A 12,548-nucleotide genomic window follows, 5' to 3' on the forward strand; every position below is an offset into this window, starting at 1 on the left:
AGTCCTCCCTTCCTTCCCGCAGCACGCAGCTATACACCCATCCCCAATCCCCCATAGATGAAAAGAACAAAACTAACCCTCAAACAAACCCCACTCAAGCACCTCCAACTCCCGAACCAACCCCTCAATCAACCCCCCCGCTAGAGCATTTTCCCCCCTCAACCCCTCCGCATCGGCCCTCTCCTCAAACTCCTTCTGAGGAACGTTAACCAAAACCAGAAGATCCGTCCCCTGCTCCTCGAACCGCACCAAAAGAAAGTAGCAACTGGTCGTCGTCGTCAACGTGCCCTCGCCACTCGAGCCGGGCACAGCAACCCCGCCGCCCACGCCCGATGCACCAGCTGCACCCCCCACCCCAGAAGCAGAAGCAGAAGTGATACCCCGCAAGCTAGCCCTCGCATCCAGCACCGAAATAAAAGCAGCTTGCCCCGCATACGCCCTCACATTTGCAGAAAACCCATGCATAGCGACACGAACAGGCGGCGCAACGATAGTGAGCGAGTCAGCGGGATCGCGGATGTCGAGGAGGTGGTGGAGGGTGGCGGCTTTGTCGGTGGATTCTTGGTCTAAATCATCACTCACGGATGGGAGGAGGGAGGGGTGGGCGGCGAGGGTGGATTGTGCGGTGGGGTTTGGGACGTATTGGTTTAGTTCGATGATTTGGGAGGAGAGGGTTGTTGGGGAGAGGTAGAGTTCTTGGTGATCTGGGATTTCGCGGAGGGTGCTTTTTTTTTTATTGTTAGCTAACTTTGAAGGTGGGGGGAATTTGGAGCAGAGGTTGAGGTGAGGGCTGGTATTAAGGAAGAGGGAGGGGAAATACCTTGCGTCTATCCAGCCTGTTGGGATGAGGCCTTTTATGGCGCCGCCGTAGAGGGGTTGGGTTGTGTAGGTTGACATTGTTTTTTTCTGTCTTGTTTTGTTGTGGTCTGGTTTGGGCGTGCGAGGAAGGGGACTGGGTAGTTTTTGTATGCGAGAGAGTGAGTAGCTGGTTCGTGGGTGATTTGAGGGTATTTATGTCTTGTTGAGATGGATTGCGCTGTAGTTAGATGTTGTATAAGTAAAATGCTGCTCAAGCTGATGGAAGAACTTCACATGATAGCGGGGCTGCGGGGTCTCTCGGTCTGCATAAATGACTAATTATGCTCAGCCTTATGACTCATTCTGCCTATAACTCACTACCGTATATAATCTAGACCACCTCAGGACTCATATCATGACTCAAAATGCTCGGTTTGAAACATATCACGTTGCAGAATGTTATAAGAGTCTCGGTGTGCAGGCTGGACTATATATACTATTGGGAACAGCAAGCGAATCATAAATGCCCTCGAGCGTGCAATGGCTGCACACTATTGATATAGCAATGACCTGAGTAGACGACGGATTCCTTCCGAGGATATTCGTCGACTTCTTCTCCAGTGACTCTTCAACATGCGTTGATGACTCCCTGAAGCAAACTTCTATCAGTTGCTGAATCGTATACCTCGCATTCTTTCAACCAACGTCTGCAGACTCTCCTACGCACCCCTCCATCTCAAGCCGTGTCTCCCTCACCGGAACCGCCCCCTTCACACCTGAGATGCCGGCGCCTGCGAAGACGACGATGCGCGGACTGGGCTGGCTGTTTGGGATGAGGAGGTGGTTGTGCTGAGAATCGTCAGGTTTGGCTTGCATGTGTTGGGATTGTCGCAATGGGAAAGGGGTTCGTATCTGCTACGAGGTTGGGCCTGGCGATAACATGTACTGGTGCTTAGGCTTATTTGCAGATAGTATCCTCTCACTTGATCTCAATTACAAGCTACGGTTGCAGCATGGCAAGAATACATGACTAGGGTCCAAAAGCATTATCACATATCGAGGAGCTCCTCAACGTAGTCATCTAACGCTATTATCCGGAACTGATCCCCCCATTTCGCACGGAAGTCCTTCCTGCGATAAGCGTAGCTAGTCACCTGGGTGAAGCTCACCAGCTCCACGGTCCACCCGCGTCGCAGTGCCCTCTCCACCATCTTCATGAACCCGCCCGAGAACTCGGCTTCCGCCGCATCTCCCGTGGCCAGGACAATGGTTGCGGGTTCGTCTGTATCCAGCAGACTTTCCAAGATCTTCAGATGTAGAATTTCGTCCACACCCTGCTCAACCCACCGCACCCCCGGTCCCTCGTTCGTTTCTGAACCGCTACCGGAGTCGTGGTTGCCCGCCCGAAGATTCTTTCGAAACTTCAGTTGACGGGAAGTCATATGTTTGACCTTGTGCACACGATCAAGAATGTTCGTTTCGTAGCCAAGCTGTTCGCCTTCACGGATGGCTGCGAACCGATCTGACCCTACCAGGACTCGCTTGGCAGTGGGCCGGCCACGTTCGAGAATCAAAGAGAAATTTTGAAAAGACAATGGCAAGCGCCGAATCCGCGTCTTCACAGGAATATTTCGAGATAGCTTCATGGTGTCGTGGTACCCGACCATAATCTAAAGCGCGTTAGCGACGCAATTCGTGCAGTGACGGAACGAGATGCTTACATTAGACATATCCACGAAGACGTGAATGGGAGGGCTTGGAAATTTGTCCTTATTTGTGGCCGCAGGCCGATTCGCTTGAGCGATGATGTTTGCGTAATCTGGGAAATTTTTCAACAGCTTGGTCAGGAGACCAAGTCGTCGTTCCGTGGTAGACTTGTAGGTAAGAGGCTGGACACGTAGAGGGTCCGAGTTAGGCGGGCACCTGACAACTTTCGAAGCTAAAGGCTCCACCGGCTCGTCGTAAGAAGATGGCGGGGTGTCGTATGGATCGACAAAAGCACTCGCTGCACCCACTTGTGGGGGAACCAAAGAGAGGATGCCTTTCTTGGTGGTGAGAGGAGGATCAAAGACACTTAGACAGCCGTCGGATTCCGCACCCACGTTGCTCTCACATGAGCTGAGGTCGTGCGTGACTTTAGTTGATGCATCGTAGGAGTTGGCCTTGCTTATTTCAGCTGCAACCTCGGCCTGCACCTTGCGGGCTCTTCGGTTCCCAGAGCCAGGGATGGGTTTGGGTGATGTCGGAGGAGGTGCTTGATCGGTATCGTTCAAGAGGTTCTTGGAAGCCGGACGCTGAAGTATTTCGACTTTGGTGGTCGGTGGCGAGGATGAACTCTCCTGAGCATCTTGAGGCTCGAAGTCGGTACTGGAAGACAAGTCGCCAGTACCCCCTAAGAGCTCCCACAGTGAGCCAAAGTCGCCAAGTCTGGGAGAACGACGTCCCTGGCTCAGTTGGCTTTGTTCAATACTTGTTGGAGTGAAATCATCCTGGTTGACTACCGAAGAGGGCAGAGAAGCAGGGGGAGAATCACGGTGGCGATAAGGGAGAAATGAGCTGCCGCTGCCGTAGGTAGGCGTGCGGAGAAGGTTTATCACCGGAGTGAAATCCCAGTTCGAAGTTGACTCGGCAGAAGATGGCATTGAAAGATTTGGCGATGGAAAAACAATAGAGTTGTGGAGCAATGACACTTCAACAATAGGTGCCCGAGACAGATAAGGGCGGGGTTGTCAATATCGATGAGAAATGATAACAAAGACTGACTGAAGAAACCACACGAATCAAAGGATTATGAGAACGAGTCTGCAAGAGAAGTTGAAAGCATCCAGATGCAGAAAATCCACATGTTGGTCAGAAGACCCGTATAGAGAACGTTAGCATGGAAAGCAAGAAGGAGGAAGAGAGAAAGAGAAGGAGGAATGAGGATGAGTCGGATGCAGAGGGAGAGAGAGAGCGTTGGTCAGGCATGGGCGGCTCAGGCTCGAACGGGAGGCGGAGTCATCGGGTGGCGGTGAACAACTGTCACTTTTCTGTCACTTTATACCGCTTACTATTCTCAGAGCATAGAGAGGCTAGTACAGAGAAGGTATAGCGGATAAACGGCTCACGCTAAAACAATAATCCGATGGGCTTGGCGGTAGCACAGAGCCTAAGCCGCATTCGGAAATCTGGGGTGCAGTCATGACGACGTCATGATCCAGAGATCGGATCTGGACTCGTTGCTAATGGAAGATTCCCTGATTCTCGGCCGTGGCTTGACGACCTTCACCACTGCGGCGACCCTCACGGCCTTCACTGCCTCGGTATGGACCCAAAATTCTCATCCACTATGACGATCAGCTCGATCTGGCCCCCATGATTGGGACCGGGGTAATCCCCTCATGATGACGTTCATTTGCTGGTATCTCTTCCATGGAAACGCCCCTGAATACGAAACAGATGGTCCAGATGGCGTGTGATTGTGAATATGAACGATAAAGCAAACGACGTCATCGAGGAGGATGAATGGGTTTCACAGGTTATATAAAGCCCTCTTCATCAGCCTCTTCATCCATCTTTCCTCCATCATCCAACAAACTCAATCACTCTACAAAGCTTTCAACCTACAGCAAACTTTTTCAAGAACAACCTCTTCGTTCAAACACAAATCAATCAACATGTCTGACACCGGTCGCAAGGATTTCTCTACCAGTAAGTGATTCCCACTTGTGCCCCTCGCTGCCCCTCGTTGCCCCTCGCTGCGAACTTGACAACTCACATGTACCTGCAGAGGCCAAGGAGGAGATGACTCCTGACTCCTCTAAGTCCACCCAGGACAAGGTCAAGGAGACCTTCACCGACACCACTGATCGCCTTGCCCGCGGCACTCAGTCTGACAACTCCAAGTCCACCACTCAGGAGGCTTTCGACAAGACTCAGCGCTCCCACGACAACACCGTTCACGGCGGTTCTTCCGAGTCCATGTTAGTATCCCTCATCCCGAGGTGAACTTGGTCGACAAATACTAACAGTTGTGCAGTGGTGACAAGATCAAGAACGCCGTCGGCCTCGGCAACAACTAAGCCAGGCTCGCATATCCCGAACACAACTGTATCATGGGTTAGCGGCGGACTTTCGGTTTCCATCATGTGAATAACTTCTGGTGTCCGAAGGAGGATAGCTGGCGACTCTGGGCAGATTGTTCTTATGATTTTCATGAGTTGACGATACCAACCAAGCCTTTGATTGTATTACTTTCACTAGGTTTAATTCATCTACTTGCTTAAACAGAAATATGTGCATTTGTCGTAGAATTAGACAGTATCCATCATCTCTTCATTCATCGGCTAGAACATATTGTTACGGAGTGAGCTCCTTAAGTTCTCGCTCTAATTCTTTGCACTTTGCCCGAGCTCCTGATACATCATTCGGCAGATCCTGGAACATAGCGACTTTGGTCTCTAGGCTTTCGACTGCTTTGATGAGCTTGATCACAGCCGCCTCCTTGGCTATGACATCTTCCAGCCGTGGTTCCTTGCTTCTGCTTCTCTTTAAAGAAGCGATCTTGTCCTGATACTCCCTAGCCTTTGCATTAAGTAACTTGGTATTCCTCGTCCACTCGGCCGTCAATGGTGGAAGATCCGGGGGGATCTCAAACGCTTCATTAGTCTTGAGATCATCCAATTGTGCCCGCAGAGTAGTAAGCTCCTTCTCGAGATAGTTCTGTAGCGCTTCTACTTTAGACATCTGCTGCTGCACGTCGAACTCCTCCGTCGTGAGGTCCATGATCGACTGGCCGAGGTCTACTGCGTCGGTGCTCACTGCTCCCAGTACTGCAGTCGTTTCCGCCAAATCATCAAGATTCTGCTTGCCACTCCCATCGAGCGAGAGCTCTATCTCGTCCAGGATCTCGAGTTTCTGCTTGTCCTGGTCCTGTTCCCAGGCTTTGAATGCCCGAACCGCTTCCTCGCGTGCATCATGGAGTAGCGTTGCCTCCTCATCTGCCGAGTCGTTGGCGGCAGCCAATGCAAGCAGGGTCCGGAGAGTGTCGTCGTTCCGTTCAAATCTGGGCACTGGATTGGGCGCATACTGCCGACTTAGCCAGGAGTTCACGTAGGCCCAATCCTTGGCTTGAATGGCAGCCTGTCGTGCCTTGGCAGGGGAGAGGAGAGCGTTATCCATGGAGGTGGTCGCAACAAAGTGTGATAGGTGTTGTCCCAGAGGACTCCGTGTATTGATTGAGGATGTCGACAAAGAATGACTGGAATCTAGTACCCCTTTACTCAAAGCACTGATGCGCTTGTGACTATGTCTTTGTAGCTCTTGCGCGGGGTGGATTCTGGTTCCTGAATACGCCTGACGTAAGCACGCGCTCCTTTCCGCCCGCGGGCATTTCTCCGCTTCCATTGCGATACTCCGCAACCCCAGGGCAGCAATACCTACACACCTGTTCAGGCACAGCAATTGAGTCAGAATGGCCAGCTACTTCCCGCCTAACGCACATCTTGCAAGCCATGCATCGTCAACAAGGATGTCTTCTCCAGCTTCGTCCCCGCTCTCTCCGCCGAATCAGCAGCGATCCAATGCCTTGTCCAACCGATTGACAAGTGTACTTTCCGCATCGTACGCGGATTCGGACATTCGCGATGCTCTAGAGACTCTCAGTCTCCGGGGCATCCACAATACCGCAGAAGTTCGACGGCAGCTTCGTCTGGATGTGCAAAAAGAGGTCGTCGATTGTAATGCGGAGATTGTGCGCGACTTCGGGAAGGTTGCGGAGGTAAGATAGCCCCCGAAGGGGCCTGGGCTCGCATGGCAGAGATACTGACACCCAAAAACACACAGCAACTGAAGCGGATCGGGACGGTCATCACAAATCTTAATCAAACATGCGAGGAGATGCGCAAACACATCGTCCTCGCCAAGCAGGACACAACGCCCGTTCTCGAAGAAGCGTCCGCGTTGATGAGGCAAAGGACCGAGGCGGAGACCAAACAACAGCTGCTGAATGCGTTCACACAACACTTTATTGTCCCGGAAGAGGAATTGCTGGTGCTGACAGCTGTCGAGGAGCCCATTGATGACCACTTTTTTGAAGTCCTTGCCCGCGTGAAGCAGGTACACCGGGACTGTGAAGTGCTGCTGGGCGGGGAGAACGAGCGGCTGGGTCTGGAGCTCATGGAGAAGAGCACTAGGAGCCTGAACTCCGCCTATCAGAAACTCTACCGTTGGATTCAGAAAGAGTTTCGGTCTTTGAACCTGGAAGACTCTCGCATCAGCAGCTCTATCCGGCGCGTCCTGCGCGTGCTGGCGGAGCGACCCAGCTTGTTCCATAGCTGCTTGGATTTCTTCGCCGAAGCTCGCGATTATGTTCTCTCCGATGCCTTCCATTATGCTCTTACGGATGCGGTTGCTGGAGGTGGAGGCGACCGCCAGGTGAAACCCATCGAGTTCTCCGCTCATGACCCTCTGCGATACATTGGAGATATGTTGGCCTGGGTGCACTCGACGACCGTCTCGGAGCGGGAAGCCCTCGAGTCTTTGTTCGTCGATGATGGCGAAGAGCTCGCCAAGGGCATCCAGGCCGGCCTGAGCAGCGAGCCCTGGTCACGTATCGACGAAGACCAAGAAGTCACCTTCGACGGACAGAAGGCCCTCAGCGATCTCGTCAACCGTGACCTTGTCGGCGTCTCACGGGCGCTCCGCCAGCGCGTCGAGCTCGTTGTCCAAGGCCACGACGACCCTGTCACATGCTACAAGGTGGTCAACCTGTTGTCATTCTACCGCTCCACCTTCGCTAAACTCCTCGGATCCCAATCCAGTCTGGCCGAGCTCCTCGAAACGCTAGAGAAGTTCACCTTCCGCCACTTCGAAACCCTCATGCAAGAAGAAGTCAACAGCCTCTCAAGCGACCACTCGGCCCTCGCCCCGCCCAACGATCTCTCCCCACCGCAATTTTTGCAGGATGCCCTCGAATCGCTCACCCTCCTCATGAAATCGCACGACATCTCCTTCGGCGCCGAGGAACAACCCCCCACCCCCTACAACGACAGCAACGGCGCCCAAGACCCGAAGCCTAACAGATTCACCCCGGTCCTCCGCTGCGCACTAGACCCATTCCTGGACCTCGCCAAATCCACAGCCCAGGACCTACCTCCGACCCCGCAAACCATCTACCTCACGAACATCCACCTTGCAACCCGCGCCGCCCTAACCCCCTACCCCTTCGCCAGCGCAACCCACCTGCCGGCACTATCATCAGCCCTCTCCACCCTCCGCATGGACCTCCTATCCATCCAACACCAATACCTCCTCACCGAATCAGGCCTGCAAACCCTCCTCACAGCTCTAGGACCGTTCTCCCCGTCCGCCCCCCCCAAATCCCCCTCCAACAATGACAACCCTACTCTACAAAAACCCCAGTTATCCGACATCGCAGACATCACCGCCCTCCCAGCCTTCCAGCCCGAGGCCCTCATTCGCACAAGCCAACAGCTCGACGACTTCCTCCCCTCGGCCCTGATGGACGCAACGGACCATCTGAAGCGCGTGCAGAGCGCCACGTTCGTGAAAAGTGTCACTGAGGAGGCGGTCGAGGCGTTCTGCCGGGACTTTGAGTTCGTGGAGGGGATGATTATCGGGGCGGATGAGGCGCGGAGGAGCGTCGTTCGGCGGGGTAGTGATGGGGGGGTTGTATCGGAACACCATGATGATGGTGATGGTGGTGACAGGGATGGAGAGGCGGACGAGGAAAAGGGCGAGACAGAATGGGGGTTGAGGAAGTTGTTCCCTCGGACTACGGGGGAGATTCGGGTGTTGTTGAGTTAGGCTCTTGTCATGATTTCATGATGTCCTAGTGTGGGTTTTGTATAAAAATGTATACGTATTTATAAACGTAGTATGCATTAAGAGTGTAGATGTATTTTAAGCTTGCTCATGCGCATATTTCTTTTTTTCCCAACCGGGCTAAGTACCTTTTAAGTATGGGTATATCCACACAGGTCGCCTCCTAGTAGTATAAAGACGAAGGTCTAAACCCGTCTCACCATAATCCCATACGGATCGCGATCCTTCTCGCTAACCGCCACCTCACACGAGGCATCACCCAGCACCTCTTTCCACCCTTCGACTTCATCAGCAGCAGCACAACTACGACGCTGGTCCGCCCACACCGCCTCGACCTCCTTCGCCAACTTCTCGCGCATCACAGCCCGCAGATACCCGCGCTCGGTGTTCGAGTGCGCAAGCGCAACGACCACGGAGCCGCGCTCGATAGCCGCCAGCGCCTCGTGGTGACTCAGCTCACCGGTAAATAGCAGGTCAGGGAGCTTGGCGCCCTTCATCAGCACGCCAGACCCGGAGCCGGGGCACACGCCCACCGTGCGGATGTGGAGACTGTCCACGGAGGCACCCTGCGGGATGGCGATGGGGATTCCACCGGGGAAGCCGACGCCCTGGGCGATGCGGTCGATAATCGCTGTAAGCGGCTGGGCGTCGGCGAAGGTCACGAGGCGGCCCATGCCGGCGGTGTCCATTCCATCGGGGAGCGGCGGCGGGGACGGGATGATGGTTTGGCGGGTGTGGTTGGGGACGCTGTCGGTGGTGCTGGGTTTGGAGGGTTGCGGTGCCGGGTACGTGGGTTGCGAGTAGCTTGCGGAGGAGGATTGCTCGATGCCTGTGCTGGGTTTGGTTGTGGTCAGTGGGGTAATGGCGCCCGTCACGATGTCGCAGAGCCAGTCGGCCATCCCGCCGGGCGTGGCGTCGATCGCCGTGTGCGGCGAGTATACGCTGATGCCTTCTTGCGCGAGCCGGAGGAGGGTCTGCTGTTGCGGGTCGTTGAATGTGAGGGACTTGAGGCCGCGGAAGATGATGGGGTCTAGTGAGGGTTAGTGAGATACACGGATATCTAAGGAGGTGGTGGCGGCGTACGGTAGGCTACGACGATGGAGTCTCGGCGCGCAATCGCCTCGTCTGCGACGGCTTTCGTGAGGTCAATTGCGAGAAGTACCGAATTCTTCTGGCGGCGCGATGCGTTGAAGGGAGCTTCCAGGAGGACTGGGGCAGTCGGTTAGTGAGTGAGGGCGTGTGGAGAAAGAGGGAAGAGCTCACGGCCGGTGTTATCCCAGCTCTTCTCGGCCAGTGACTCAGGGTAGCTAGAAACAGTAATTGTGTCAGTGAAGAGTGAGCCGATTGATGCTGGGACTTGGTTGCGTACAGCGTCCTCATAGAGCTCACCACAGCCTGAGTGAACGGCGACGAGGCGGGGTTCAGAGACGCAGCCATTGTGGAATAGAGACGATTTGATCGCCGCAACAGGAGGGTCATAGACACTGTGAGACTCGGTTTCAATGTCTGTAGTAGCTAGAGCAGATAGCAATTTGACGAAAGCACGAAATGGCGATCTTGGCGACTTTTCCAATCTGATAACGCTATCTACCTAGTTGAGCATAGGAAGTTTGTCTCGAACACAGCAAAGCCGAGGATGAAGCTGGCGCCACAACCGCACTGGCACTAGCCTTAACACAGACTAGCTCATCCCACCAGCCACACCAACTCCCCGTTCGCTGACCAATATGTATTGACAGTAGGTAACTTACGGTAAGTAACTAACGAGAGAGAAAGTAAGTAAGAGATTCCGTCATCCATCCTACATCGGAAGAAGCATCATCACCGCCCGCGAGACTGGAGCCCATCTATTCATCCGTCCCATCCATCCTCACCTCTGGGAAAACAACCCGGCTTCATAGACACTACCTAATAATACAACTTTCTCTCTACCTCTCTCCCCAGGTCCCCCCTCACCACGCTTGATGTACTCCCGCACGACCCTCCCCTTGTTGAGCAGAAGTTGCCGCTACCTTCTCCGCACGCCCTCCGGCCTTCCGAATTCGACTTTTTCCTTCTCCGCTCGCTCCTTCACGGCCGTGAACGCAGCCATGGCCGATATGAGTTCCGGCGTCACCGCAGATCTGCTGAAGAGCAAGCTATTCGACCAACTCCAGGCGCAACATGTTGAGATTGAGGATTTGTCGGGTATGTTCTTCAAATCCGTGGCTGATTAATCCGTGGCCCCTCTCCTCCTTACTGGCTGTCATCGCGGGCTACTGTATCGATCATTCAGAATTGGGTCTCGGATTGCTAATGACTGGTTTTTTTTATTTATTAGGCGGTTGTGGATCGGCTTTCCAGGCCGTGATTGTATCGCCCCAGTTCGAGAAGAAGAACATGCTGGCTCGGCACCGGCTGGTGAACTCGGTCCTCAAGGCCGAGATCGCCGCCATTCATGCTTGGACGCCCAAGTGCTACACCCCCGAGCAGTGGCAGGCGCTGCACCAGGGTTGAGGGGGTTTGTTCCTGATGGGGTGCTATGCGTGGGAAAGCCGACTACGGACTATCATCGGCGAAAATGGAAATATATTCTGGGTTATTGATTTGCTCGTCACAAGGGTATGCTTGTCCAAGAGCCAACAGCATAATCCGAGGCGTTCAAGAGGGTTGTTCCATGTGCAAGGCTTTGCACTGCCAGTCCATGTCTAAAGTAATGCTATGGTTGCGAAGAAAGAATATATGAATGAATAAATATCATACGCTTTCTGCATGTATGACAAGATTTCTATAGTTAAAACAGCATTGCGACGCCAAGCCATTCAATTCGCTTAACCCAACACCTTCTCGGCAGCGGAGACTGTACAAATCGCGTTAGATACGGTTGAGTCGCGAGTGGAAGTCTGGTGTAGACATACCGTTGACGCCGATGTTGTCGGGCTCCACGAAAGCCTCCTTGACCTTACCGTTCTCGACGACCAGCGCGTAGCGCTTGCTGCGGTTGTTTCCGAAGATGGCGGCGCTGTCGAAGGTAACATCCATCGTTTCGGAGAACTTGCCAGTAGGGTCACCGAGGAAGCGGATCTGCCGCTCAGAGTTAGTGCGTCTGTCGAGATCTTGGGTGTGGGATCAATAGTGGGAACTTACGCCGCTCTTGCCGGAGGCATCGAGGGACTCGCCCCAGGCCTTGGTCCTATGCGCGAATTAATCCAGATTGCACCCCAGAAACTCCTGCCGCCTGAGCCTCAAACAGCTTACACGAAAGGATCATTGACTGCAACGACAAACACCTGGCCAGCTTCCTTCAGCTTGGGGTGCTTGATGTAGCCGGGCACGTGGGTGCTGGAGCAAGCGGGGCCTATAACAGCACGGTCAGTACTGTCCTCTATCTTGCAGACTAGCTCCGAACTCAATTTGGTACGAAGGCTGAAAGATGAAGCCAAAAGAAGCCATGCGTGGCTGTCAAGGTTCGGGCGCAAAACCGGGAATGGCACATACTGAAAGCAGCGGGAACGCCAATGATGATTCCATTGCCCTTCAGCTCCTTGGCGAGGTTGACCTTGTTTCCAGGAGAGTTCTCGACCAGAACATCAAGGTCCGGAATGGAGTCGCCCTTCTGAACGAAGGCCGGTGCGGTGCGGTGGAAGAGCGCCTTTTGCGACAGGACGCGAGGAACGCCAGCGGTGAAACGGCGAGCAGCGAACATTGTGATTGGCGAATTGGGTGATGAGTTAGTCGAGGATGTATCGGGGAGAAGACTAAAAGGGTTTCGAATTTGCCACTGTCCCTGGAACAGAGTTGCAATTCAGAGTTTGTTGTTTGGGAAAAGGGGGATGGATGAGCTGGGGAGGTAGTTGACGGTAAGTTGGAAGGTTGTTCCTGAGCTAACTGGTGCAGTCAGTGGTGGCAGCCCAGCTTCCTCCCAAGCTCGGAACATTATTTCGTCA

At 53.9% G+C, this 12,548-nt stretch overlaps 8 protein-coding genes across 8 annotated transcripts; 3 read left to right on the forward strand and 5 right to left on the reverse strand.

Annotated features, from left to right (window-relative positions):
- Window positions 1-72: 72 nt before the first annotated feature.
- Window positions 73-1,062, reverse strand: mog1 (Ran GTPase-binding protein MOG1; the record flags this gene model as incomplete). The annotated part of the gene is made up of 2 exons (XM_025694059.1): window positions 821-1,062; window positions 73-724 (listed from the first exon to the last, which is right to left on the reverse strand). Exons 1-2 carry the CDS (start codon window positions 895-897, stop codon window positions 73-75), a joined length of 729 nt encoding a protein of 242 aa, XP_025548770.1. The 5' UTR covers window positions 898-1,062.
- Window positions 1,063-1,806: 744 nt separating this feature from the next.
- On the reverse strand, window positions 1,807-3,742 carry BO97DRAFT_374312 (NYN domain-containing protein). Its single transcript, XM_025692929.1, has 2 exons — window positions 2,520-3,742; window positions 1,807-2,468 (listed from the first exon to the last, which is right to left on the reverse strand). The coding sequence occupies exons 1-2, from the start codon at window positions 3,438-3,440 to the stop codon at window positions 1,848-1,850; spliced, it is 1,542 nt and encodes a 513-aa protein (XP_025548771.1). The 5' UTR covers window positions 3,441-3,742; the 3' UTR covers window positions 1,807-1,847.
- A 291-nt stretch (window positions 3,743-4,033) lies between these two features.
- On the forward strand, window positions 4,034-5,013 carry BO97DRAFT_407555 (heat shock 9/12 family protein). The gene is made up of 3 exons (XM_025695666.1): window positions 4,034-4,488; window positions 4,568-4,760; window positions 4,817-5,013. The coding sequence occupies exons 1-3, from the start codon at window positions 4,455-4,457 to the stop codon at window positions 4,857-4,859; spliced, it is 270 nt and encodes an 89-aa protein (XP_025548772.1). The 5' UTR covers window positions 4,034-4,454; the 3' UTR covers window positions 4,860-5,013.
- A 123-nt stretch (window positions 5,014-5,136) lies between these two features.
- Window positions 5,137-6,069, reverse strand: BO97DRAFT_472284 (uncharacterized protein; the record flags this gene model as incomplete). The annotated part of the gene is made up of 1 exon (XM_025700118.1): window positions 5,137-6,069. Exon 1 carries the CDS (start codon window positions 5,956-5,958, stop codon window positions 5,137-5,139), a length of 822 nt encoding a protein of 273 aa, XP_025548773.1. The 5' UTR covers window positions 5,959-6,069.
- Window positions 6,070-6,250: 181 nt separating this feature from the next.
- Window positions 6,251-8,604, forward strand: cog6 (Golgi transport complex subunit COG6; the record flags this gene model as incomplete). The annotated part of the gene is made up of 2 exons (XM_025700119.1): window positions 6,251-6,556; window positions 6,622-8,604. 2 exons carry the CDS (start codon window positions 6,251-6,253, stop codon window positions 8,602-8,604), a joined length of 2,289 nt encoding a protein of 762 aa, XP_025548774.1.
- A 146-nt stretch (window positions 8,605-8,750) lies between these two features.
- Window positions 8,751-10,209, reverse strand: BO97DRAFT_374324 (Nif3-like dinuclear metal center hexameric protein). The gene is made up of 4 exons (XM_025692930.1): window positions 9,992-10,209; window positions 9,886-9,929; window positions 9,706-9,831; window positions 8,751-9,652 (listed from the first exon to the last, which is right to left on the reverse strand). Exons 1-4 carry the CDS (start codon window positions 10,099-10,101, stop codon window positions 8,808-8,810), a joined length of 1,125 nt encoding a protein of 374 aa, XP_025548775.1. The 5' UTR covers window positions 10,102-10,209; the 3' UTR covers window positions 8,751-8,807.
- A 231-nt stretch (window positions 10,210-10,440) lies between these two features.
- Window positions 10,441-11,334, forward strand: BO97DRAFT_374327 (BolA family protein). Its single transcript, XM_025692931.1, has 2 exons — window positions 10,441-10,809; window positions 10,943-11,334. The coding sequence occupies exons 1-2, from the start codon at window positions 10,587-10,589 to the stop codon at window positions 11,116-11,118; spliced, it is 399 nt and encodes a 132-aa protein (XP_025548776.1). The 5' UTR covers window positions 10,441-10,586; the 3' UTR covers window positions 11,119-11,334.
- A 98-nt stretch (window positions 11,335-11,432) lies between these two features.
- Window positions 11,433-12,307, reverse strand: BO97DRAFT_436715 (peroxiredoxin family protein; the record flags this gene model as incomplete). Its single annotated transcript, XM_025697806.1, has 5 exons — window positions 11,433-11,461; window positions 11,520-11,685; window positions 11,749-11,794; window positions 11,860-11,959; window positions 12,100-12,307. 5 exons carry the CDS (start codon window positions 12,305-12,307, stop codon window positions 11,433-11,435), a joined length of 549 nt encoding a protein of 182 aa, XP_025548777.1.
- Window positions 12,308-12,548: the final 241 nt, after the last annotated feature.

Source organism: Aspergillus homomorphus (genome assembly GCF_003184865.1).
Source record: "Aspergillus homomorphus CBS 101889 unplaced genomic scaffold BO97scaffold_36, whole genome shotgun sequence".
NCBI lineage: Eukaryota > Fungi > Ascomycota > Eurotiomycetes > Eurotiales > Aspergillaceae > Aspergillus > Aspergillus homomorphus.